The 27,165-nt window shown below is 55.3% G+C and overlaps 1 protein-coding gene across 2 annotated transcripts; it reads left to right on the forward strand.

Moving 5' to 3' along the window:
* SHF (Src homology 2 domain containing F) lies at positions 1-27,165 on the forward strand. Of its 2 annotated transcripts, XM_067305302.1 has the most exons (7): positions 1-456; positions 11,321-11,450; positions 13,151-13,369; positions 15,586-15,723; positions 20,086-20,257; positions 20,681-20,800; positions 26,363-27,165. In XM_067305302.1, the coding sequence occupies exons 1-7, from the start codon at positions 1-3 to the stop codon at positions 26,547-26,549; spliced, it is 1,422 nt and encodes a 473-aa protein (XP_067161403.1). In that variant the 3' UTR covers positions 26,550-27,165. The 2 variants fall into 2 exon arrangements, with proteins under 2 accessions (XP_067161403.1, XP_067161404.1); XM_067305303.1 differs by lacking the exon at positions 15,586-15,723 and having other exon boundaries at positions 84-456.

Raw genomic sequence — 27,165 nt, forward strand, 5'->3', positions numbered from 1 at the left:
ATGCTGCTGAGCGGAGCGGCGGCCGGCTCGGAGCGCGGCGGCGGCGGGGCCGCGGCCGGCGGGGCGCCGCAGTGCGTGGGCACCATGGCCCGCTGGCTCCGCGAGCACCTCGGCTTCCGCAGCGCCAAGCCCGCGCCGCCCGCGCCGCCCAAGCCCGACTACCGCGCCGGGCCGCCGCAGCCGCCCCCGCCGCCGGGGGGCGCCGCCGAGCCGCTGGCCGCCGCGGCCCAGCCCGACATCGTGGCCGCCTACCGCCTCCAGAAAGAGCGCGACTTCGAGGACCCCTACAGCGGGGCGCCGGCGGGCGCCGCCGCCGCCGGGCCCCGCTACGTCTCGCCCAAGCACCGGCTCATCAAGGTGGAGGCGGCCGAGAAGGCGCCCGCCAGCCCGCCGCCGCCCGCCGCCCCCGGCTTGCCCCCGGCCGGCCCCGAGCCGCCCGACGAGCCGACGCAGGAGGTGAGTGTCCCGGGCCCGGCCCGCCGCGCCGCGCCGGGGGCCCCTGTGCGGCGGGAGGCACCGGCCGCGGGCGCCCTGGCCGCCCCGCGGGGCCCCCGCGCCGGGCACCCCTCCGCCGCGTCCCGGGCCTGGTGCCCCGCGGTCGGCGCGGGTCTGCGACAGCCTCCCCGGGGCCCCCCAGCCCCACAACTGGGGGTGCTCCTGCCCCACAACCGGGGGGGCATTCAGCCCCACAACTTAGGGTGTTCTTGCCCCCAAACTGGGGATCCTCCAGGCTCACAACTGGGGGAGGGTGCTCCAGCACCACAACTTGGGGTGCTCCTGGTCCCACAGCCTGCGCCCTGCTCTCTCCCGTGCTTGCCGCGAGCAGCAGGGCTGAGGTCCCCCGCGGCCTGGTTGGGGGGGGAGGTTGAACCTTGCGCTGAGCGGGGCCTTTGCGGCCAAGGGCTTGCCGGGGCAAGGGGTGCACTTTTGGGAGCTGTACCGGTGACGGAATAGCTCCCGAAATGCCTCTGCGTAGCAGCTGGGCTCTGAGAGGTCTCTTGCTTTCCGTCCCTCGTCCTGGCAGCAATAACATGCCAGTCAGATGTCAACAGCAGCTCTGCGGGCGCTGCGGAGGCGGCTCTATCTGTCTCCTCCAACTCCTCACGGGAGACAGGTATAATCCCCAACAGGAAACGTGCCTGCTCGGATGTGAGAGCGTGGGGCCTGCCAGCCTCGGTGTGCCGTCTCCTGGCCGACCCCCCCTTCCTGTCTTTGCTCCGTGGCGATTTCTTTCCAGGCGAGTGCTTAGTGCTGTGCAGAGGTGAAGACCGGCAGCCTGCGTTGTGTGCTTGCAGCCCAGGAAGGCTCCACCACGCAGCACAGGACCGTCTCCGGTAGCTTCCTGTGTTCAGGCTGGGTACCCCCAGGCCTCCTTCCCGCCTGCGTGCGGTCACAGGAAAGGCAGCGTGGATCTTCCCCTCAGCTTGTTTGCCAGGGCCTGGCTAGCCTGTGCCAGCTGCGGTGCAGGCAGGCGCCGGCGGATGGGCCTCTCCAAGCTGCCGCGCTGCTTTGTCAGGAAGTGCCTGCGCCTCTTTTGTCTGCCGCCTTTGAGCTGCCTTCTCGGGGGGTAAGAGTTGAGCTTAGTGTCACCAGTGCCCGCCTGCTCCCTCCTGCTCTGCCAGTCGGCTTCGCGAGCGGGGCCGCTGCCACGCTGAAAAGCTCACGGCGCGCGGGAGGAGAGAAAAGTCCCCGGCAAGGTGAGGGGCAGCAGCAGGGGAGAGGCTCCGAACAGGCTCTGGCTGGCGTGAGGAGCTCGGAAAGAAGCTGGGGGATAAACGCGTTGAGGCTGCAGCCGCCAGTCCTGGGCCTCATCGTGGAGAAGCTGATAGGGGGACTGTGCAAAGAAAGGCAGGAGGGGTAATTAGTGCCTGTCAGCACTGCAACGTGCAAGACGGGGCTTGTCAAGTGAACTTGACAAGATCACGGATCCGGTTGATGGAGGGAGCTGTTGATATAATAATAATATACTTGGTCTTGGCATGGCCTGACATCCTGATTAAACAAGTGCTGGGCAAAATCCACTTGGGAGTATTTTAAACAGATTAAATACTTGCAGCTGATGGATCTTTGAAAGTTGCTATTAATGAATAATCGCCATTGAGGCCATTGTGAGGTTTCCAGAGGGGCACAGCAGAGACCTCCTCTTCATCCAAGATCCTCAAAACTAAATATACCCTGGCTGCTAAGGGAAGTCAGCTGGCAACACAGGATAAGGAGGGAGTAAAGGTACTGTTGCAGGGATATGGTTCACTATGGCAGGCCCAGGGCATTTAAATGATTTTCCTCTGACGACATGGGAATACGCACTGTCAGATCAGAGGAACCAGGACTATAACTGTAGGAGGGACTTGGGCTGTGGTATGCAAAGGGCTGAACAGGAGCTGTGGGAAATGGGGAACTCTGCCAGGTACTCCTTGCTGCAGCAAGGCCTGGCTCTTGCTTTCCGAGTGTCAGAGGATTGGGGAGACGTTGGAAAGTTTAGAGAAGAGCCAAAAGCTGTGAGGCATCTGCAGAAGCACAGCTAATAGCATGAGGCCGAAGAAGGCCCTTCGTCTTAACTGAGGCAGACAGTAATTAGATTATCTCCTGATCTTCTACGTGCCTCTGTGGGGAGGAGGTTTCTGATTCTTGAGGACTCTGGTATCTGACGGACAAAGGCAGAACTCCAGAGGCTGGTTGGCAAAGCCAGAGATAGGGTGGGAATATGTGACGGTGCATGCAGCTGCCTATTAAAACTATTTCTCTGGAGGTGCCTAGGAGTATCGATCACATGGAGCTTTTCCATCTGGCTTGGACATCCTTTCTGCCACGCATCTGCTGTCCCCTAGTTGGGCTCAGCAGTGGGGAGGGTTCCCCAGTTGCTGTGAGGGCTGGTCGTCCTTTCTGGTGGCCTTGAGACCAGTGCTTGGCTGGACGTGGCCCAGCAGGGCAGGACCTGGGAGGACTGTCAGAGCCCACGCAGACTCCTCTGGTGAGGATGCAGCCCTGAGCATCCCTGGGTGCTTGGGAGGTGGTTTGTTGGGGCTGCCCCTTCCTCATCAGAGGCCATGCTTTGTCTGGAGCTCAATCTGGGCTCCTCAGCTCCCAGGAAGACGGAGGGCAGCCTGCTAGATGGTTGCTTACACCCCTGGTGTGTGCTCTTGGTGGCACTGTCAAGGTGTCCTGGAGCAGGGGAAGCAAACTGGGGCATGGATGGAGCCTCTGCTGAATCCTTCAAATTGAGTTGGGGGGTTACTGTGGGTTGCACTGCCGGGGGCTTCAGTGCACCCACTCTCATGAAGAGGTGCTGGGCACTGTTCCTAGCTCTGCTTTCTACTTGCTGCAGGGACTGGGACTCCATCAAGGTCATGGCTATGGACCTTGAGTTGTGATGATGCTGAAGAGGAAGGGAGAAATTTAATTCTAGGTACAGGCAAAGCTGTGCTGGAGCAGAGAGACTTTTTGCTTATGACTGAGAGACACTAGTGTGGCATTTCCTAGGGCTGTGAAGCAGAAATTGAAGCGAGATACCTTACCTGCTAGGTATGGGCATGGGGCAGGACTAACAACAGCTTCTGAGGCAGATTGCATGGTGCTGACCTGGGTCAATGCTGCTGGGGCTCATTTAACATCTTCATTAAAGACCTGACAGTGAAGAACATGCTAATAAACTTTGCAGCCCTTCCAAGCAGGGAGGACAAGGATGGGCAGGGGTGGAAGGAGCAGCCACAATTCCAGCTGCAGGATCCTGGTTGTGTGGTTTGGCCAGGGCAATGTGGTCTGTGTTACAGGCACTACACCCTGAGGATGGGGAGCACGTGCCCTGGAAGCTCCATGCCTGCTCTGGCTGTGCTGCCCTTCCTGGAGAATTCAGGACGGGGCATAAACATCTTGGCAATGGCATCCTTCCTGCTTGAGCCACATGCATGCGGCTGACAGTCGTTTCTTTCGTGTACAGGTACTGGGGAGAAGAGATGGTTGAGCCAGTTGCCCTTGCAGTGAGACGGAAACGAGAGAGAAGGTGGCTAGCAGGAACTGCAGGATCCTTTCTCCCAGGAAGGCCAGGAAATCCCCATGCTGGAGATGGCTGTGATGTGGAGAACAGTCTGAGCCTGGTGCTGGAGGTTAGGACACGCATGGGGATGCCGGCCAGCATGGCCAGGAGCCCCGCTGGCTGTGTTTGAGTGTGTGTTTTCTGGTGAGTGCAGGAGCAGCCAGCGCTGTTCCTGGCTGAGGGCAGGTGAAGGAGGCAACTTGCCATTGTCGGGTGAATCGTCACAGCTTTCTGTGTTATGTGGGATTTGCAGCATCTTGTGGGGATGGGCAGCGCTTGCCCCTGCGCTTTAGGACCAGCTCTGCAGTAGCTCCCGCTCCGTTGTAAAGCTGAAGGCATGGGCATAGAGTAGACAATGCAGCTCCTTCTCCCTCTGCTTGCTCTAGGCAATCCTTTGCCTGCAGCAGGGGATGATGGACTGGCCCTGCACGACTCACTTGAGCGAGGCAGGTACCTTTGAGATGTTGTCTTCTGGGCAATGTTTTGGATTAGGAGTGGGGAGCCATGTCACCAGGACACCCCTCGATGCAGTGGAGGGAGAATCTGCCTCTTTTTGGGGAGGGACGTCCCTGTGCAAGAGAGTGTGGGGACATGTAGGTGCCTGGGCCCAGGGCCTGGTGTGCTTGGGGATGGGGTTGTTTCTTGGGGCTGTTGCCTCTCTATGTGGCTTTGCCTGCAGCAAGGATACAGTGGGTGGCTATTGCGGCCTGCTGGCTTGTGCCGCTGGGTGGACCCACCACACAAACGGGCGCTCAGGCCCTTGGCAGAGCACTTGGAGCCTGTCCTGTTCAGTGACACCTGTCTCTTCCTCGGCCACCATGGAATCTGTGTGAGCTGTTGCGTGCCAGAGGCGATGGGGACAAGGGATCGTGGCACAGGGGTGTGCAGCTCTGTGTGCTGTTTCCCGAGTGCTGCCTGTTACCCACAGCTTGTCAGCACTCAGTGGCACTGTGGTTAGGGCCAGGCCTAAGGTCTGGGGTCCTCCGGCATGAGGTTTTTGCTTGGCGCGCACAGGATCAGTGCTGCAGGGTGTGGGAACAGTCGGCCAGGAAGCTCTTGGGCGTGTGTCTTTCCTGCAGGAGCCTCCCCGAACTGAGTCATCCTGCAAGATGTCGTGCTGTCCGCACCGGGCTACCCTCTTCCAGTGCCTTGCACCCTAGGGTGCAGTCATCCCGTAGTGTGCACCTTGGCTCTAGCTGCCGACTGCACGTCCTGGCTTGGCCTTACCCCTGAGGAACCCTCCAGGCAGGGAATCAGCTCCCCGCTTGGAAAACCAGCACCTGCTTCGCTTTTAGGTTTTGCTTTGACCTCTGCCAAAAGCAATGAGTTGCAAGATGACAGCCTTGTGCCTGTCTTCGGGTGTGTGTCCTTGGGGAGGGGGGGCCTTCACTCTGTGATGACACTTTGTGCGTAGGGACACGGAGCGTCCCAGCAGCCCAACCTGGCGGAGTCTCTTTTCTTAGAAAGCCCGGAGGTGGCAGTGTAATTATGCCAGCGAAACTTGCTTTTTGGCAAAGGTAAAACTTGGGAACTTTTTACACCCCAGAAGAGAGCAAACCAAGTTCAGTTATAACTCAGAGTGGTTTGAATGTGAAACAGAGCATTGCACCCGCGATCTGGGGAGATACTACAGCTACTTTATCTCCAGGGCAAGAAACATTGGTTGTTTATGAAGTGAAGAATCTCTCCAGATGTCCTCTGGATAGCAATAGACCTTTCTATAAAGCAGTGTCTTGTTACAGCAAAAACTGATAGCAGCTTGGACATTTGTAGGTAAGATGGTGCAAACAGCCTTAACTTTGACCTGGGATTTCTCTGTCCCAGCCATGAACTCTCTCTTGGATAGCTGCCATCTGTCTTGTTCCCTGGCGTACAGTGTAAAAACCGTTTTACTGGCCTGTCAGCAGTGCCAGCTTTCTGCAGCCTCAGATTTTCGGCAAGCTCGGTACGTGCTCTGGCTGTGGCTGTATTTCAAGTTGTACGCCTGTGCGCACAACCTGCGTGTGCATGTGCTCTCGTGTACCTTGCTTCGGAGGATCAGCGTTGGCACAGCCAGTGGCAGCTCCTGCATTCTGCCCCTGCTCTTCCCTGGCTCGCTGTCCACGGAAATCATCAAAATACTGCCCGTGCTATTTGTGCAAGCCCAATTTGTGAGTGCGAGGCGGAGCGCTGACTGTGCATGTCGGGTTTTGAACGCCCGCCTTTGTCAAGGGGTTTCTGTTCTGTGCAATGCGTATTTAACGCTTCTCTTTCTCACCTTAATTTTGCTTGTGGTTTTTTTTCTTTTTTTTTTTTCTCCTTACAGGGAGCATAAATAATTGAGGAAGACAAGCCTTAGTACTGCATTAGGGACCTGAGCGTGCGTTGACGTGGTAGATAAATGCCTGAAAAATCCTCGGGTGCCTGAGGAGGATGTACCAGAGGTGTCCAGGTGCCATGAAGGCCTGACTAATCTGCACAGAGAGCTGTCCCGGGACCTTGGCTTTGTGCTTCAGGCACACCCTTTTCACTTGAATTGTTTCAAATCTAGCAAATAAGCCTTTGGTGCGTTTGAGAGGGAGCTAGTGTGAGTTTAGCAGACCAGCCTGACTCTGGGGGAGCTGTGTGGAGAGCAGGACTGCCAGCTCCCTGCTCCTTCTGACTCCTGCCACAAAAGATGCTCAAGTCTTGTGTGCCAGTGCCAGGGCTGAACATAGCCATTAACTAGAGCTTTTCTGTCTCTGCTGTTGGAGGAGAGGATGGAAAATGCTGTCCCCCGTTGCTGGCAGTGCCTCAGTAGCCAGGGTGTCTGAGCAGTGTGGCATGCAGGGATCGCCCGGGCAGCGAGCGGCTCCTTCTGCGATGTGGTAGGTGAGCAAAGCGTCCTAGTCTTTGGCCTGTGACTGTACCGGGATGAAGCGTGACGCCCCTGGGAGCTGTCGCGTCTGCGGCGCTGGGGGTCACTGTGGCTCTGGCTCCGTGTCCCCCTCCTGTGCTTTGTGCCTGCCTGAGTGACTGCGGGCAAAGTGGCTGCAGCGAGGAGCCCTGCGTGGCTCGCGAAGTCCAGTGTGCGGATTAGGAAATGCCAGATTCGCAGTTGCCCGGGCAACCTTAATTCGAGCCCCCATGTGCAAATGCATTAGGATGCAATTGGTAATTGCGTGATCCCTGCTGTTTGTCCTCTAAGAGCCCAGCCTTATTGCCTGCACAGGCAAGCGGGGAGCGAGGCAATGCCTCCTTTCATCCTCGCTTGCTTTATTTCATGTCCCTGAGGTATTGGAGGAGTAAAGCCAATGTGGCAAAACCGCACCAAACCCAGGGAACATGGATGCTCGGGTACGTGATCGGAGACCTTAGCTCTAGTTCTGAGCTAAACCTAATAAACTGTGTCTTACTTGCATAGAGTCCATCTAATCGTTGCTGAGTTCCTCTGCAGCCCCTGGAAGCAAAATATCTGGTTTTAGGTCACTTAACAGGTTCACAGCGGAGATCTATTGGGATTCCCCACCTTTGCTCTGCTTTCTAGACCTGGTACCAGAAGCACCTGAGCGGGTGCTGCTCTCTGCAGGCTCGCTGGGGCTTGTATATCCCTCCCTCCTTACGAAACTGGACCTAGGAGGTACTGGGGAAAAAGTTATTTAAAGTGTTTTTGCTGGCACTCCCAAAGAAGTTGATGGCAGGGGTAGGGGGATGATCCAGCAGCTCCGTTCTGCGGGTGGGTTAACTGGGATTTTAGACTGCTGCTTTTGGGAGATAGGGTGACTCTTGGCTTTTGCGGGACTGCCAAGGCTGGGGAGCTTTCCACCGGTTAGAAGGAGCGAGTGCCACGTGTGTAGTTTCATGGCTGCAAAGCTGTTGTGCTAGTGCCCTGTCTTGTCTGGAGTTGCTCGGTGTTTACGGGGTGAGAGAGGGAGAGTACAGGACAGGCGCCAGCAGCAAGCCAGGTGTAAATATATCTAGCAAAATGCATCTAGGAAATGGGGTTTGTGGCAGATTTCAGTGCAGGCAGGTTTGGCTCTGGGTAGGAAGAATGAGCAGACAACCCCTTTCTGACCCCAGGAGGCTCATCCTGCCGCATTTCACAGCCCTGCAGCAAACTTGGAGACATCAGAGCTCTTTGCAAAGAGCATTTCTGAAAAGGAGTGTTGGGCACGGTGCCTTGGACTGCACAAAACCTGTTGGCAGTCGCAGGCATTCAGTTACTCCGTGTTGGTGTGGCCAGTGTAATGCCTGGGGTGTGGTCCTGAGGGCTGGGTGGGAGAATGCGCCGCACCACTGCCAGTCCCGGCGGGGAAGGGCCACGTGCACCCGCCACTGGCGTAGATTGGTGCTGTGTTGCATGTCCACCCGCGTTGTGTGTTGAGTGGGGCCTGTGCATTTGTGTGTGTCGATACATGTGCCCGCCTCTTTGTGCATCCCTTTACACTAATGCTTGTGCGAACGAGCTGTCACCGTTTCCGGGCTGCGCTTCTCTGCAGGTCACATCGCAGCAGCGTCAAAGGCTCTTTGCTGGGAACCAACTTTGCAAAATGCGGGCGCAACCTGTGCGATCTCCTGGCACTTTAGAGCTGCGGGCACCAGGGTGTTGCCTCGGTGTCTCGCAGGCGGTGGATGGAAGGCATTCGGCTATCATGGTTCGAGTCCCTCTTTGCTTTAGAGAGAAAAGGAGTGTTTAGAGAACAGCTTTCTGGAGGGGCTTCCCACAGTGAATTTGCAATTGCTGTCGCTCATCTTCCTGCCACGTGGGCGTTAGATCTAACTGGGATTTTAGCAGCAGAGACAGCGCACGTTTTGGTTTTGTGCAAACACAACGCCCTCTACTAAATCTTGCTGCGGGGCGGGGGCAGGCAAATCCAGCAATTGAACAGCTTGAAAAGTAAAGAGCAATTCTGACTTTCCTGGAGCACTTATGCTCCAGTGATGATGAGCAAAGTGCTGCAGTCCCCTGGGTATAGCATTGCCTTTGGGATGCTCAGTGCCCTGCTGGGAGCCTGGTGCTCAGGGAATCGCTGAGCTTGGCAAGGCAGGGCTGGCCACGTCTCCCTCGGATGATGGAGGAGAGAGCAGTAATAGCAGATTTCCTGTCTCCCGCTGCAAGCCAGGCGCTGGCTGTTCCTGGAGCCCTCTCCCAGCTCACTGGCACCAGGCCCTGCCTGCAGGGCCAGCAGGAGGTTTTGCTCTTTCCTTCTCATCTGGAGAAGGCCGTTAATCCTAGCTGCCATGTCTCCTTGCGCTGGCTTCCAGCCCGCACCGGCATTTGCTTGCTCTGGGCTTCGCACCCCCCCACCCCAGCCACGCTCGGCCGGGGCAGCTGCAAGCCCTGTGGCTGGCTGTGGCTTGCACAGCCCCTCGCGCCTCCGGTACGGAGGGGATGGGCTTGGCAAGCTGCCCCGGCTCCCCGCCATGGCGCCCGCCCACCGCTCCAGGCTCCGCTGCTGCGAGGGCCGCGGCGCGTGGCTGGCTGGTGGCGAGCGGTGCCTGGGCCACTTTTCCCGCGCCTGGTCGGGGCCGGGGAGCATGCACAGCCCACTGGCAGCTCGTCCTGCCGCCGGGGCGTTGGCAGGGGAGTCGCCAAGCCCTCCTGGAGTGAGCCGGGGCCCAAGAAGTCGCATTGCTCCGGGGGCTCAGGGAGATGCAAAGGCTCAGGGCCCTGGCGAGGTGTTTACAGCTCCAGTTCCGGTTCACTTTTCCTGCTGCGTTTTGCTGCTCGGGGCTATTGTCGGGCTGTTTCGCAGCAGAAGGAGGAAGAGGGTTTGTTTTAAGCCCGTATGCGAGGCCAAGATTAATCTGTGAGTAGCCCAGGCCTCTGCAGCCGCCTGGTGTGGCACGGGTGCGACAACAGTGTGGCGGGGAGGACGGAGCGGCTTTAGACGACCGTGTGCTGTGCTTGGGCAGCTGGCCCTGGCTGTGGGAGCTCGACGCAGCCAGCGTTGTGGTGGCAAAACCCATCTGGCTGCACAGCCCGGGGCTCTGGCATTGCGGGTTTGTAGCCCAGCACCAGTAAGCTAAGGTGTTTGGATGCTCTCAGCCCATGTTTTAGGCCATCGGTTTTTGGGGGGATGCAGGATGTGCGGCTCCAGGCTTGCCAGGAGCTGCCGCCACTGCATGCTGGAGGCTGCCGAGATGCTGAGGAGCAGGAGCATGGCTCCGGAGGCCGGGGAGGACCGAGCTCCATGACATGTTGTCTTGCTTCATATCTTATTGTGGCATCGGCTCTCTGTAAGGGCAAACTTTGGGCTCTTTTCTTCCCTCCTTGCAGTGTCGCGCCTCAGATGCTCCCAGGCCCGTGGCCTTTGGACTCCTGGTCACGTGGAGGAATTTCCCATCTTGTTACTTGGGATGCTTGTGGGGGTCCTGCAGGGACCTGGGAGGGAGCGGAGGAGAACTGCTGGGCTGTTTGTAGCCATTTTGTTAAGAAACTTCTTCCAACTGTGTTGACAAGCCTGCAGGAGACCTGGAAAATAACCAGTTGTGCCAGCTGACACCTCTTTGCCGGGAGCCTGGGTGCCTGTAACCATGCAGGGCCATGTTGGCCTTATGGGGCTGCCACACGTGCCCCTTTTCCGCCTTGGATGCGAAAAATCTGACTGTGATGCCTTTGGTGAGGCTGTCGGAGAGCATCTGCGTGTGGCGTTGGGGGGGATGGCGGCTGCAGCGGCCCCGTGCCGCAGCAGGGCCCCTGCCTGGGCGTCTGTGCAGGCGCTGGCAGCTCTGCCGGCGCCGAGCTGATGCTAACGGAGGAGGCCAGGCTGCCTTCTGCTCTGTTTGGCTCTGGCCCAGGTTTCGGGACAAAGGCTGGAGCGTTTCCACTGCTGCGAGCCTCGTGCTGATGCCTGGCAGCGCAGCCGGCTTGGAAAGTGGCCGGCTCCCAGCACCTGCTCTGCGGAGCTGCTCTGATACGGGCAGCGCGGCGAAGCCCACTAGGTGCTTTGCTTAAAAAAAGGACACAAAAGGGAAAGCAGCAGCCTGTGGTTTCCCAGGCCCTCAGTGCTGGTTTGCTTTGCTGCGGGTGCCTTTGCGCTCTAGGCGTGATGCTGGGCTCGTGCTGGTGGGCCATGTTCCTTTTGCTCCTGGGCTGCAGGACCGCACAGGGAAGGGTCTGCATTGCTGTGAGGGGTCTGTAACAGCAGCAATATCAGAAGCGTTCACCCCCTGCTGGCCTCAGGGGGTCCTTGCTGCCACTTCTGACTGCTCCCAGCATTGCTCGTGGTGAGATGATGATGTTTCGGGGGGACTTCATGTGGCCCTTAATGCCCCAGAGAAGGCAAGGAGTACCTTTACCCTTCTCCTATCCTGCTCTTCTTCCAGCTGGCTGTCCTGGAGGACTATGCAGATCCCTTTGATGCTACACAAGTGGCTGGTAGCCAGACAGGACTCGAGAAGGTGACGGAGAATGATGGATATATGGAGCCGTACGAAGCCCAGAAGATGATGGCTGGTAAGATTAAAAGCTTTCTGCAAAGGCCAATGCACTCTTAGTGTCTCTAATCACCACTGCTCTGTGAATTTGGTGGCCAGTGCACTGTCTTCCTCCTAGCCTATGACATAAGTTGGTGCCAAGTCCCCAAGACAAAGCTCCTGAGAGCTGGCTGGCAAACTTGGGGGATCGCTCCAGTGGGGCGCAGCCACTTAGGAGACAGATTTTCTCGGCATGACCCATGTGTGAAGAGCTTGTCATAGCCAGAGTGCTTTTGAAGGGTAACCGAGCAGTAAAGGCACCTCTGTATTTCTGCCGGTTGTCCTTAGCTCAGCTCTGTGCTGTGGCGCTGCCTCTGCGATCACGGTGCCTGCTTTCCGACTCACCCTGGGGGCAGTGGGATGGCCCGGCAAGGCTGAGCCACAAGCGACCTGCCTTTCAGTACTGACATTTGATACGTCTTGCATAATACAAGACGGATGTGGGAGCTATTTAATTCGGTTATGGCTGGTCCTGAACGTGCCGTTGTCTGCCGCAGCAGCGGGGTCCCCAGTGGTCTTGTTTACGGCTTGCAAGCAGGAGAGGTGAGAGCGTGTGCTCCCAAAGGCACTGCTCTCCCTGCTGCAGCGCGCGCAGGGCTGTTATGCCAGCTTGCACACTCCAGGCTCTGGCTCTGCTTTGCAATCTTGTGGTTTTCCTGGAGCAAATGGTTTTGGAAAGCTGAAACAGCTTCTGGGGGAGACCGTTGCTTTTTTGGAAAAATCAGCAAGTAGCAAAGAGGCTGCTTGTGTTCCTGTTTAACTTGAGGGAAGGGCATTTTATTCAGACTTCCTTTTTTCCAGACTAGCTGTGCTGGATGTTCGGGGACCGTCCTTGTTGCTCATGTGGACCCTGTAGCTGGGATGCTCTGTCCCCCGTGGACCTGCTTTGCAGGACTACCTCAGACTGGGGATGTTGTGCCACAGGGAAGGAAGGGATCTTGGTGCTGTGGGAGGGCAGCAAGGCTGGCTCTGTGCTTCTCTGCCCAACAGATGAGTTTGGCTCCCAAGAGACATGCCCACTTTGCTTAGGGCTGTCAGGGAAGGGCTGCAGGGCATCCGGTGTCAGTGTCCATCCAAGAGGCCTGCCAGGGGCCGTGCCCAGCACGGTGCCACGGCTTAGCTCCCTTTGTGTCCTCTGATAAAGTCCTCCAAGGTGTGCTATTTCCTAATGTTGTTCCTCCGATGAACTTGGAGCCTGCTCTACAGCCTGGGCAGAACTGCAGGGTGAACCCAAGTGTCCTGACCACCTTTTCCTGTGGTACTTCCATCTGGCAACACCTGGGCGTTTGGAGATAGATCCGCGTTCCCATAATGGTGGTATTTTCCCCCACCATGGTGTCTCTGGCATCTCAGCATCTCCTCTCTGCAGAACAGTCGGGGGATTCCTTTGCGCTGTCAGTCCTGAGCCCAGATCGGGCCAAGGCAGGTGGGGAGCCGTCATTTGGTGCTTGCTGATAGCATGCTGGCTCCCACAGAAGGAAATATTGCTGCTCTTTGCTCCCAACCAGCTCCGCTGCTTCTGGCAGGTGCTTGCTGGAGGTTTGGGGTCTGTTCTTTGCTGATGTGCCCTGCCCCCATGTCGCCCTTGGCTAAAGGCAGGCGCTTTCACCTGGCTTTGGGGACTGTGGCCAGGCTGTATTGGGCAAAAAGCTGATGGTCTTCTCTTTTGTCTTCTGCTAGAGATCCGCCAGAAGGGCCTCAGGGAAGCTCCAGCCCGGCCGCTGCACCTCTATGACACTCCCTACGAGCCTGTGCCTGGAGGGCTGGATATGGATGGTGACCGCACAGCTTGCCCCAGGCCCAGGGAGTCCCGGCTGCCTGAGGATGACGAGCGGCCGCCTGAGGAGTATGACCAGCCCTGGGAGTGGAAGAAGGAGCGTATCTCTAAAGCTTTTGCAGGTGAGCAGGATGGAGGCAGCCTGCGGTTTGGGAAGGGTGGCTTAAGCACCTTGACAGGCTCTTCCCCGCTAGTGCTGCGTAGTGTTTTGCAGAGGAGGGAAGCTGCTTCCTTGGGCTCCCTTTGTTTTTGTGGGGTGAGTAGTGGCAGCCTCTGCATTGTGGGAGCGCTCTTTCACTTGCAGAGGCTGTTTGTCTTCAGCAGGGCTCACGGGAGCTAGCTGGAAGCACTGGGGGGCCCAACTGGGGTACCAGCCAGCCTGGCTGGACTGGTGGCTGGAGCTGCTTTGTCAGCCTGTCCACTGCCCCTTGTTTCCAGCTCCACTCTCATAGCCTCTTCCCCTCTCTAATCGTTCAGAGCCTCCAGTGCGAGTCCCCCCTCACCCCGTCGCAAATTGCCGAGGAGAGGCTGAACTCTGGGCTCAGGCTTATTCCTTCTTTTGCGGGTCTGCCGTTGTACGGGCAAGAGCTGGTCGCTCCCCCGGGAGCCTTTGGCCGAAGAACATCCAACCCCCTGACCTATTTATCCGTGCTGCGGGATCGATTGTGTTTGTGTTTGTTAATGAGGAAATCCATGCTGTGCATTAGTGCTGGCTCCTGTGCCAGCGCTGGCTAATTGCCACGCTTTTATCTAGGGTGCAGTTTAATTGCAGCAGTATGTCTGCACTGCTGCCAGCATGCATGAGGTGCTCGAGCTGGCAGTGGCTGGCACTGTGCAGGGATGCAGGTGGAGAAGCATCGGCACTGGGGCTCATAGCTGGGGGCGTGATTCAGCTTTTGGGCTTGGGCCCTGCAAGCTGGAGATGTGCGTGTTGGACTCTGTTGTGGCATCTGGGTGAGCCTGTGTTGGCACCTAGGACTCCTGTGTCCTAGCATGGATGGGTGCAAAGCCGGGTGTCCACAGCATGCTGCGTTGAGGATTCAGCTTGCCGGGCTCCATGATGTGGAAATGCAGTACGCTGGGTTTATGCTGAGATGTCTGTGCTGTGGATTTGGGCTGATTAGCTGCCTCACTCGATGTCCCTAGGTGAGGGAGATGAATTCACTGGCCCAACTCATGGGTGGATGCAAGTGGGCCCTTCCCAGGGCCCTTTAGTTTTGCGCCGAATCCCACGGGAATTTGTGCGTGGCATGAAGCAGGATGCCATGCCCTGGGGCACGTTAGGACCTGCTGGCTGTTTTCTCCCGGAGCTGGAGCAGGTCCTGCTGTTGCTCACAGGGCTTTTCTCCTCTCTTACGATGCTGGAACCTCTCTGCTGACCCTCTATCTCCTTGCTATACCTGTGAGATCCTGTCCTGATGGGCGTGTGGTACTGGCATGAGGTTAATGCACTACGAGCAGAGTCTGCACCCCCTTCCCTGATGCTGCTCATCTCCAGCCTTCTCATCATAGATGGTGGATTGTCTGCCTGTGACCTGGCTGGCCCCAGGAACTTTGCAAGCGCTTTGGGGCCCAGTGCTCAGTGCCCCCATCTCATCCTCTGGCTATGGAGCAGGACCCAGCCGGCTGAGCACATCCCCAGGGAGCAACCTGCTGGCATGTGCCAGGGGAACTTGGACTGAGCTGGGTGACTGGGAATTGCCTGGGACGAGATGGCTGAGGGGATTTAAATGCATGAACAGGACAGACTGTGATGGGACTTTCAGCCTAGGTCTACTGGATGGACTTGCACATAGGATGGGGGAGATTGCAGGCTCCCTCCCAGCCCCAGAGACTGCGCTGAGGCTGGCTGGGAAAGCTGGTGCCCTGACGGAGGAGTAGGGTCTCTACCCTGGGAACTTACCCTGCATCAGACCTATTCCTGCTTGGTGCTGAGGAAAGGATGAAGTGGCAGAGCTGTTTGAGCACCATCAGCTCCAAATATTTCCTCCTTGATGATTTCCAAGGCCTGAGGAGACCATGAGCCCATCAGCTCAGTTTGCTCCTGTGGCCTTCCCTGGGCATAGCTCTGCTCGCAATGGCCCGCTGTGACGATGCAGGTCCCTTCGGCCGCATGCCTTGCTGTCCACCCCAGCGAGCCTTGGCTGGCTTCAAGCTGCATGTGCTCAGGCTCCTGGGAGTTTAGTCCTTAGGTCTTTCCTCGCCACAACTGCTGTCCTTCTCTGTAGGCCTCATGTTGCTGACATTTATTTCTAAGCCCCTTCTCTTTCTCTCTCTCTCTCTCTCTCTCTCTCTCTCTCTTTCTCTTTCTCTCTCTTTCCCACACCCTCTTATCCAGTTGAAATCAAGGTCATTAAAGACCTGCCATGGCCACCGCCGGTGGGACAACTCGACAGCAGTGAAAGCCCCCCGGATGGCGAGGCCGGTGCCTCCGTCCCTCCACAGCATGGCCAGCTGAGCTACGAAGACGCCAACGGTGGGTCTTGCGCGACCAGCGGGATGTTTGGGGAGGCTGGAGCTGATGCCTGATGGGACCCTGCCTTGCTGGCCCCACTGCCAACCCAGGCCTGGGATGCCACGGCATCTGGGAGCTTGCTGACCCTGTCATATGGTGAAAATGCTCTCCAGCCCCACTGTCCCCTGGTCACGTCTCAGGGCCCAGGTGCTTAGAGTTCATCTATGCCTTTACTAGCTATTTTGGTTTCTTGTCTCTTCCTCTTCCTCTTGATGTTAAAGAGGTACAAGGATAACCTTGTGGCTCTCACAGGGTCCATCATGCTCATCAGTCCGTCTCTGACAGCATCTACCATCAGATACCTAGGAAGGAACATAAGACTAGGACAAGCATATGCTCATACTTCCTGCACAAATTCTCCTTGTGTCCAGGAAGCCGCAGCTCAGAACCTGAGCTTGGCTTTGTATTTGGAAGTCCATAGCAGATTGATCTTCTGTGAGTTTTTCCAAATACCTTTTGAATCCGTCTAAGCGCTTGGCATCCACACATCCTATAGTGGAGATCCCCAGTATTGCCTCTTAGTGTTTGAACTGGGCCCCTAATAACTTCATTTGATGCCCCCCTGCCTCTTGCCGTACGGGACCCCCTTTGCCGTGTCTGTGCCATGCGGAGCTCTACAGATGTCTGTCCTCCTCTGCCTTCCCCCAGCTCCTCCTGGGCTCTTCACTTGTCCTTTGCAGGACATGAGACATTTGTCCTTGTCTCTTCTGTGTCTCCTCCGGTTATACAATACCTCTTTGCGCACAGTAGTAAAGATGCACCAGGGATTTATTCAGTGACAGAATTATTGTCTTCTGCTTTGTTCTCTTCTTTGCTCCCAAATTCCTAACATTTGATTGGTGATTTTATTTATTTATTTTTTTGACAACTGCTGAGCAATTAGCTGATGTTTCTTGGGACTCTGAACACCCAGGTCTCTTACAGGGGTGGTAACAGCTAAATCAGATCCCACCACTGAAGTTAGGGCTGTTTTTTTCCCCGTGTGCATCACTTCATTTAGCACTGTTAAATTTCATCTACTATTTTATTGCCTAGCTGCTCAATTGCAGGAGATCCTTCTGAACCCTTGGTGGCTAGCTCTCGCTTTTGCTATCCTGAACAGCTAAATCTCGCAGGCATGCTCTGTCATTTCAGATTTGCTGTGTTTTAAAGTCTTTTTGTGTGTGTTGAGCGGAAGAGACCCTGTGTAAATCCCCCTTGGACTCTGCTGGTTAATCTCTCTTATAAAAGGCAGTGATTGTTTCTTCCCTTTTACCCGATTATTAATTTTTTAAGGACCACGCTGTCATGCCATGGTGGATTAGATTTTTAAAGAGCTTTAGGTGAGGGTTTTTGTCAAAATCCACCCATGCTGTATTGGTTGAATCGGCCTTGTTCACGTGCTGCTGCTCTTTCAGAAAACTCAGATGGATCTGTGAGACGTGACTTCTCACTACAAAACGGTGGTGGTACCCCAGTGTACCGTGTCTGTCTGTGTGTCACTAATTCTGCTTCTGACAGACACTGCAGTGTGCCAGGTGCAGATGTCTGATTTTCTTATCTGTAATTACCCAGATCCCTGCAGAGCTTTGTAAAAATCAGTAAGGCTTTTGCTACCTCCTGGGTGGTTTTGAGCAAGAGATTGCGTGTGACTGCTGGTATTCATTGCGAATCGTAGGGGAACTCCAGAGTGAGGTGGCTGATCTGCCACTTTGTGGTATCGTCCCAAATGCTCTTTTAGGGCTGTTGTGGTCTGAGATCAATCCTCAATGTGTCCAAAAAAGAAAAGCCTTGGCAGGCGGAAACTTCCATCAGGAAAATTTAATTTCTTTGCTACATAGCCTCCTCTCTTCCTTCATCATTTCTTATTCCTACAGGCACTCTGACAAGCTTCTTGCTCCTGATGAACACATCAGTTTGTCATTTTTCATGGTTTTAGCAACACAAGTCTTGCTCTCTTTTTTTTTTTTGACTTGCTTTGTTATGTTAAGTTTATTTTGCCAGAGTTTTGTGTTATTTTCTACTTTCCCTGTCTGGGTGCGACTTGAACTTCTTGAGGGATGTCGTCTTATTCCAAGGGGCTTCTTTTAATATACTGTTTCATCATGTTCTCTTCCTCTGCCTCTTTCTGACAGGTACTATGCATTTGTTCTGAGCCTCTAATATGGTGACTTTAAGCAGTCTCTGGTGCCAGCAAACGCTTCAGTGTTTTGATTGTCTGTTTTTTTTAATGATCGTCCCAATTTTTTAGGTGATAAGTTGAAACTGAAGTTTTGTTGTTAAGTGCAAGACTGAACCTGGCATGTTAAAAGCAAGACTGCTGCAGAGGCATTGCTGGTCTAGACTTAATGCTGGGCACTTCATCCCCAAGCTCCTTCTTGCAGTTTTTAAGCCATGCAGAGCTGCAAAGGATTTCGGATGGGTTTTCTTCTGGCTCCCTTCCTCTCTTCTCAGCCCAAAGGCGGGCCGGGGTGGCTGGTGACCTGCTCCTGGGTAGAAGTGCCTGCAAGACCTTGCCTTTTTGGCATTCCTCATTTGCAAAGCTTGTCTGCTCAGGGTGCGGACCAAATTTCCCTCAAATAGCCCCCTTAGAGGATGCCTTGTACACTGCTAGATGGAAATGTCCTTCTCCTCCTGCTTTGATGGCCAATATTTAGCTTTCTGCATCTGCCCTGCAGCAGCATGGCCTTGGCCTCGCTTGGGTTTGCTGCCTTGGGGGCAGCCTGTGCATGCCTGTGGGGCCTGGGAGCAGTGCGAGCCTTTGCCCCTACCTCGCACCCTGTCCATGTGCAGGGCCAGCAGCAGGTGGAAAGGCAGAGCCTGGGCTAGCCCAAGTCCTTGTGCTCCTGGTTGCCCTGAGCCCAAGAGAGCAGGTCCCGTGGGGCAGGCTGAGGGCTATGCGCTGGCAAAATCATCCCAAATGACGGGACAAGGGAGGATGGGAAGGAAGCAGCTCAGCCTGGCAGCTCCCGGTGAGCTGGTGCTGGCTGAGAAGGCGTTTGGGCCACGCAGCAGTTGCCTGTGGCTCATCCTAGGGGTGAGGGGAGGCCAGAGGAGGCTGCTGGGGCTTGGCTGCCTTTGGGGTGCCCGTGCCTTTAGCTGCCAGCAGCGTGGCGTCAGCTCTGTTCGCGGCTGCCCGATCGATAAGTAATTTGTGCAAGGGGCTTGTGTTGCAGGGGAGCAATAATGAACTCTCTGGAGGAGAGAGAAACAATATTATTAATGCTGAAATCATCCTGCGAGGAAATAACATTCAGTGGGCGGCCGAGTCCCCAGGGCACATCTCCGCTAACGCCCTGCCACTCGTGTGCCCCCCCACCTCCGCCGAGCTGCAGGCAAGAGGGCCAGAGGCTGGCTCGCGAGGCCCGCGGGGAGCTTGGTGAGACCAGGCACATGTGGTGGAAAGGCTGGGGCAGCCATGCAGAGGTGCTTGCCCCAGCAGCTGTGCCCCCAAGCGCTCCCTGAATCTTGGTCGCAGAGCCTCATACCCACCGTGGCTTTGCCAGGAGCTGTCGGCAAAAGACTTGGCCGCCCTTGCGGAGCTAAAGTTTGGGTGCAGCAGAGGCAATATGCAATGCAGATGGGAGGCCAAAAGGGCCCACCGCACCAAGCAGTTGCGCTTCTTCCAAGCAGCTCGTGTGGAGGCTGGCAGTTGGGTCTGGCGCTGGCGCATGGAGGTGTCAGGGAGGCATCTCTGAATCGAAATGTCCCCTTCCCCAAGGGGAAGTGTGGTTTTTTTTTTTGTTTTTTTTTTTCTTTCCTTGGCAAAGGATCACTTGTGCGGGTAGAACCATGACCCTCATTTCCAAACTGATTGCCTCTGCCATTCGCTCCCGGCTGAAGTTGTGCACTCCATCTTTCCTCCTTCTCCCTCCCAAGATTGGAGAGCCTTTCAATGCTGGTGTTTGCTCTTGAGAGATGTACCTAATTGTATGCCACAACCACTGAATCTTTGGTTGGATTAGCTTTTGAAGGCTCTTCGGAAAATATTTCCAGGAGTTAAGGCATTGTAAAGACTCCAGTTTGCACCAACTCCGAGCTTGGTGTGGACCCGACCTTGTGCATCCAGGGACTCTCTACAGAGCAAGAGTTCAAAAGTTAACCTGGCCTATCTGTGGTTAGACCAGGAGGATGGAGAAGTGAGAGGGGACCCAGCATGATGTGAAATGTCTCTGGGTGTTTCTGTGGCCAGGAGCATTCCCACAGGGTCTTCCTTGTGGAAAATGCTCTCGAAAGCTGGGATCCTGGCTGATGCATTCTCTTTCCAGCCCGTCACCCTGTAGTCGGTCCTGGTTCTTGCCAGGGAAGCTGCTCTGCACGCTCTGACATGTGTCTGTCTTGCAGGCCAGCCGGAGGGGCTGGGGTACGGCCGTACTTCGCCCTGCAGAGAGGAGAAGGCCAGAGCTGCCCTCAGACATGGGACCAGCAGCCTCAAGAACACGAAGACGCTGAGCTTGGAGCCAGCCCCATTCCTCGGGGAGAGGATTGACCCAGCTCTGCCCCTGGAGAGCCAGTGGTGAGTCCTGCCACAAAACGGCTCCCCAACCACTCTGCGTGCTCTGGGATCCCCATCACGAAACCACGAAGAAGCCCAGGATGAACTTGGTTATTGCCCTTCCTTTCTTCCCTGGTACCATGTATCTGCCTGCTGCCATTTGTCCCTGCCATCCTTCTTGGAGTCCTGGTGTCCATTTGTGCCCTCAGTGTCCCTCATGCTTGGCCTGCGTGCAGCCCCTGTTCCTTGTCCCCCATCCCTGGCCTGTTCTCACTCATATCACTTAGCCTGAACACAGTTCCTGTCCCAAGGGAGATGCCGAGTGAGCTGGTGTTGCTGCTGCCACGAGGCACAGGTATAATCCATTAGGGCTTTTCTTGTCTGGCATGGGGCATCCACACTGGTTATACCTGAGCAGCTTTCTACTCTTTCTCCTGCCTACAGCTGGTACCACGGGGCCATCAGCCGGACAGATGCGGAGACGCTGCTGAGGCTGTGTAAGGAGGCCAGTTACTTGGTGCGCAACAGTGAGACCAGCAAGAACGACTTTTCCCTTTCCTTGAAGTGAGTGAGTCTGCCTGGGGCTGTGGGGCCATGGGTGGCTGACACCTCCAGGGCCGTGCCATCATGTACCCGCAGGAGCAATGACACTGCCATGTGGCCCTGAGCGCTAGCAACTTGCGTGCAAGGGCATCCAGAGTAACGGTATTGCACGTGGTGAGCCAAATGTGGAAATATCCCTGGTCTTAGGCTCCCTGTAGGCTGGCTGTCAGCCATCAGAGGCAGCTAGACAGTGGGGAAGGCTGAGCCTGGGACTTTGTGTGGCAGTTCACATCTGCATTTGCTCTGTGCCAGTGAACAGGTATGGAGCGATGCTGTTTTAGATATACCTGGCACCTCTCTCCAGTGACACACGTGTGCAGATAATGCCATGCCACACTCCCGCAGCGGGATGTGTGGATGTGAATTAGCTGCAGCCACACACGTGTGCCCAGTGACACGCGTGCTCAGCCGTTCGCATACGGCTGCATGGGTTTGTACCTGTGATTACCTGCATTCGTGGGCTGCTGGGAAGTGTGCACGCACTCATCTCCTCATGCTGTGGGCCACCTTGGACTGGACAGCGAGCCGAGGGGAATGGGGTAACTTAGAGACAACTGCAAGACGTTCGTAAATTGCTATAATACAAAGTTTGCATTTCTTTGCTGCATAACATGGGCTTTTTGACGTTCGGTTTGATGTTTGGCAAAAGTGTCTTTCAGAAAGACTTGCAGATTTGAAGGCATGCGGCTTTTCCCTTGGCAGTGTTAGTAATCCAGGCAGATAAAATGAGGTGCCTTATTACTCATTCGAATGTGCCTGATTACAGCTTCCAGCTCTGGCTTCTTGTTATCCCTTTTTAGCTTAGTTTCATGGGGAAAAAAAAGTTTGTGTGATCACATTATTTATGGAATTGAGGCTATCCCTCTGTGCCTCCCAGCCCAGTTAGGTGTTGCAGCTTGTTGCTCAGCCACACTGTAGAGAGGGTAGCGGTTTAAAAAGTACTGACATCCTACACAGCCCATGAAAACAGACAGGTAGAAGAGGGGGAGAGAGAGAGAGGAAGAGAAATTGAGAGACTGTGTTTAGCTCCTAAGGAAAAGCCCGCAGTGTGGGCTTAGCCCTTCTTAGGCTGCAGATTGGACCACTGATTTCAGGAAAAGGGAGCTTATAAGCACCCTGCCTGCAGGGGAAGTTTGTCACCTTATTACACACCACAAAGTCCAAGCCAGGGATGCCAAGGTGTTCTCCCCCAGGGACCTGGCATAGTGATGCTACCTTTCGGTTTTCTTTCCGAGAAACCAGGTTACGCTGCTTTGATTTCTCAGCAGGGAAACCCCACCCTCCCAGCAGAGCTTGGTTTCTGTTTGTTTTTTTGGGGGTATTTTTTTGTGCTCTCTCCAAGTTTTCTGGATTCCTATAAAACATGAGCACTGAAACTGCCTGAAGCATTATAGTTCAAGTCCTGTCAGGGAAAGAGTCCTGCTCCCCATAGCTCCTCGTCCAGGTTTTTTGGGACTCTTGTGGCAGCCCCCTGTGAAATCAAAGCTGTTCCTGTCTTGAAGATGGATTAGCAAATACCTTGTTGCCCTCCTGCAGTACAAGTATGTCAACTCTGTTCCTGGCACACATGAGAAAAAGTATTTATTGAGCACTTCAGTCATCTCTCTCCAACAACAGGCCACATATCCCCAAGCTTTTCTTAATGTACTTTATGTTTTCCTACCTGCATTTCTCCCTGGTGATTTGAGCTTTCCCCACTTATTTCCCAATGCCATAATTGGGAATCAGATTGCTTTGTCTCTCTTATTTTATACATTTTTGCTGCCTTCAACACCAAACCAGGGCAGACATTTAGCTGAAAATATTCTCTCTCTTCCTTCTGCCCTTGTTGCTTTTAGATCACTCAGCAAATCTTTCCCAAAAAAATCCCTGCTTTGTTTTTTTTTTTTTTTTTTTTTTTGGTCAGAATTTTTCCTGACATTTTAATTTTCTCAATAATTTTTCCTTGCCCTGGGTTGTGAGCTCTTCTGAAGCAACAGCTTCTACTGGCCCATTGTATTTTCTCCTGGCCTTTTCTAATTGTAACTGTTTTGCATATCTGGTGATTCCCCAGTGATTCATCTTTGCCTTTTGGGGCAAGGTTCAAAATCAGGCAATTTCAAATAGGGGTCAGTAGCCCTTGGGTAAGAAGATTAACTTGTCTGATTTGTACAAATATGAATGATTATTTGCTCCTGCTAGAGTGAGTTTTTCAGCAGCTGTTTTCCAAAGTAGCGTTTTGGAGGAAGGCGTTGCAGAAGTGATGAATCTCTGGTCATGTCTGAGGCTGCGAGAAGTCCTCTCAACCATCACCTTGTGGGTGGCGTTTGCCATGACATGTATTTGAGAGTCTGGGAAGTGGCGGTAGGTTTGTTGATGGGCCTTTGCCCTTGGGCCAGCTTGAAAGCACTGATGTTGCTGGACCTCTCTCATTTTCATCACCTCTCTGCTAAGATCCCCAAAGTTGCCTTCATGTTCGGTGTGTCCCTGCATGCACCAGCCCTGGTGGATACCACCTTGAACCTCCTGCAGAGTAACAGTGCTGGTTCCCAGCTGTGCTCTGGGGCATCACGGTGTGCTGTTGCTTGTGTGCTTAGGGGGCTCTTCCTGATACAGAGTTGCCTATATGTTGTTGTGCTTGTCGCCTGTCTTTGGCGAGTTTTGCAAGTCTCTCTTGGTGCTGACAGGACACCCCCATTGGGTCACCCTGTGCTGGCCTTGAGTCCTATTGGGCTGTCTCCTGGAAATTAGATACCTCCAGCTCAGTTGGACACCTCCCATCTCTTCCCTACATGCCGGACATCTATTTTTTTTGTTTTTATCTCAGTTTTTTTTAACTGATCCTTAGTTTTGTGGCAAAAATGGCAAAATCCCCTTCGCCAAGAATTGTCCCTTCTCAAATGGCACATGAGGTTGGGATGTACTCTTCCAGCTGTGTGCCTGCTCCCTGAAGGCTGTCTTTTTGGTGGCGGAGAAGAGGCTGCAGCCCATCCAAGCAGCTCCAGGCAGCTGCTTGGACATTGCCTATCCACTGGCTGTGTTTGCAGAGAGTACACAGCCTCTAAAACATGATTTTTTACTCTGTTGCCTTTCTCTGTAGGGCCTTTTCAAGCCAAATCCCCTAGGACCCTTTTCATGCAACTGTAAGCTGGTTATCTGCATATCTTTCTCTCTCTCTCTTTTATTTTTTTTATTTTTTTATTTTTTGGAGAAAGGAGGAGCAGCCAAGGAGATGGTCTGAAAGGAGAACTCCAGTACTGACCTAAAGTCCTTTTGTGGCACTTTAAAGAAAAATACACACAAAAGAGAGCAGCAGGAATAGCTGTACCCATAGCATGTCAGGTAGCCTGAAGGATTTAACCCTGCCATGACAGTCCTGACTGATGCAGGCTAGCCAGCCCCACGCATTGTGGCTGGTCCTAGTCAGAGTTGTACTGTTGTTTTCTCAAATGCTCTGAAAATGATTCCTGCCTGGTTCGTGCCTGCATAGCAGTGACTGAGGCCACACCATGGATTGTGTCCTTCTGTCTGCCTCTGCCTGTGTGTGCCCACTGCTTGGGGCAGAGGCTGTGGGCTACACAGGAGCAGCATCCTCTTATCCGTGGCATTGTCCTCATCAAAGCCCAGCTGCTGGCAGCAAGGCTGTTGGTTTTGCAGTGTGATCTCTGGAGCATCTCCCTGGGGGTCTGGTGTCGGTCAGGTCCTCAGGCAGTGCTTGCTGGTGTCTCTGAGCTCCTCTTGGTGCTGATCCCAGCTTGGGGACTGGGGAAGGTGTCCCCCAGCCATGACCCTGCTCCCAGTCACACAAACCCGGGGGGAGATTTGGGCAAAACAGCCTGTATCACTTCTCCATGGACTGGTATCACAGTCCTCTTGCTCTGGACCTGGCATTAATCCTGTACCTGTGCATCTCTCCACTGCCAGCTGTAGGGAAGGGATAGGTCTGTCTGCCAACAAGGCACAGCGCCGACAGGCAACTGTGTGTGTTCGTGGTGACCTGGTACATGCACGTGCGCATGGACAGGATGCCCGTGTGCACAACCTTCACAGGATGCTGGCACTCGCTGAGTGAGCAGTGCGGCAACCTTCACAGGATGCTGGCACTCGCTGAGTGAGCAGTGCGGCCTCTGCGTCTCTGCCCCTGCAACTCCTCCCCTGCATCTGGAGGGACGCAGGATGTGGCAGGTCTCCGATTGGAGGACTTGACAGCTCTCCTCAGAGTGAGCGCCATCACTTTTCTGACAGTGCAGCAGTCCGTTGGCCTGGCTCCTTGCAGGGAACTGCGCCTCTCTCGCCTGACTTCTCCTGGCCTCCCCTTGGGGCAGCCAGTTCCCTGCCTCTCAGCTTGAACAGCTCCTAAATGGATTGCAAACCCATTCTGCTAATGCAGCCAATCTGTCCGTTATGGGCACAGTCTCCTCTGGAGATCCAGCTGGGGGGATGGGACTGGACTGTACAGAGCTGGAAACAGCTCAGCATTGCTGATGAGGTCCTGTCTGCTTTTAAGTCATCAATATTTTGCCGTAATGTGCATTCCAGACGCTGCAGACAGGCTGTGGCTCTCCTCAGAGACGCAAATTAATAGCAACAGGGCCATTAGCCCGTCACTTGGAATCAGAGCTCGTGGCATTATCTGCCTGCACAGCCTCAGATGGCTCGGCGCCCGCGCTGTGCCGGAAAATGGCCTTGCTACGCTTAGCAGGTTTTTATGGAGCCTGCAGTGTGTGCGCGTGGGGGTGCACGGGGTCCTTGCACGGCTGGTCTGAGGCTGAAGGAGAAATCCTGCTCGCCTTCAGCTTCCTTGTGGTGAGGCTGGGAATGCACAAGCACAACTCCTGGTGTGTCTGCCGTATGAAACAGGGCGGCTGTAAAAAGCACTTCACTGTGTGCAAGGGGCAAAAGCTTCTGTCTGTACATCGTCCTGAGCAAGAGCCTCCTGCTGCTCCCTGCCTGGCCCCCCTTAGCCACAGCATGCATGGGGGTTGGAGAACCGGCCTCCAACCTCTGTGCACATGGGCAATGTGCATAACTGCTGTCCTTTGCATGCTGCCTGGAGCTCTGTGTGACTTCACATCTCACAAGCCAGGGCCAGGTCCTCCTTGTGTGCTTTGGACTCACTCGCTGGCCCCTCACTTTCCCCTGCCCACATACATCCTGCCCGTGCCTTGGGCACCATCCCTGTCCCTGGATGGGCTTGTTGCACCCTGAGGTGCCACAGCACTCCTGGTGCAGCATGGCATGGCCACATGTGGGCATGTCCCTCTACATCCCACATGCCATGGGCTTCATCCCACATCATGAGGAGAGCAGGCTGCATTGGTGGAGAGATGTGTGGTTAGGGGAGGAGGACAGGCCTAGAGATTTGGGGAAGGGGAGGATGTGGGACAGCACAGGCATGGTTGTGGCTGAGGCAGGGAGCCGGCAGCATCCCGGAGAGATGTAGGGGCTGGTTGCCAGGCTCGGTGGGGCCAGAAGTGGGGTAAGAGCTGATAGGACGCTGGGAAAAGCTGCCTCCCCTAACCCTGCCTTGATCTTTCCTTACAGGAGCAGCCAGGGCTTCATGCATATGAAACTGTCCCGAACCCAAGAGAACAAGTACGTGTTGGGTCAGCACAGCCCACCGTTTGACAGCGTGCCAGAGATCATTCATCACTACGCCAGCCGCAAGCTGCCCATCAAGGGGGCTGAGCACATGTCCTTGCTGTACCCGGTGGCTATCCGTACCCTATAGTCCTTACCCTGCACGAGTCTGGCTCGAGGCCAGGTGTACCCAAAGCTGGCCCATCCTCAGGGCTGAGCGCTGCGATGCCAAGGACGGGCTCTGGACCGGCAGCCCGCGAGCGGCTCATTGGGCACGGCCAGCGCTGTCTGGGATTGCTGCAGCCAGACCCCTTCTTTCGTGGGGTTCCCGTGTGCCGGTTTTTCTTCTAGGCCGACTACAGGAGATTCCCCTATATGAGGAGCTGAGCTGGGCCTGCTGCCTTGCTCGCCAGCTGCCCACTGCCCTTGCCTACCTCTGGGCAGAGCTCAGGAAGCAAGAACTGAAGCTGAGGCCTTGGGAGAGGCCTGGGGCAGGACAAGATGGGGAAAAACTACCCATGTGCTGCACAAGGGAGCTGAAATACCCATGCCTGCATCCAAGGAAGCCCGGAGCCATCCCTGGCAGAGGGCAAGGGGAGCTAAGCAGGGCCTGCCTGGGGCTAACGAGGAGCCGGGGGGCCGGGCAGGCCAGTGGGGCCCCAGTCCACATGGATGCTCGGTACTTGCCACCTTCCTTTGCCAAATGTAAATAGTGACCGTCTTGGCCGTGCGTGCAGCACCACTGCCTAATAAAGCAGTGCATAGTC

This window comes from Apteryx mantelli, chromosome 15, assembly GCF_036417845.1.
Source record: "Apteryx mantelli isolate bAptMan1 chromosome 15, bAptMan1.hap1, whole genome shotgun sequence".
Lineage (NCBI taxonomy): Eukaryota > Metazoa > Chordata > Aves > Apterygiformes > Apterygidae > Apteryx > Apteryx mantelli.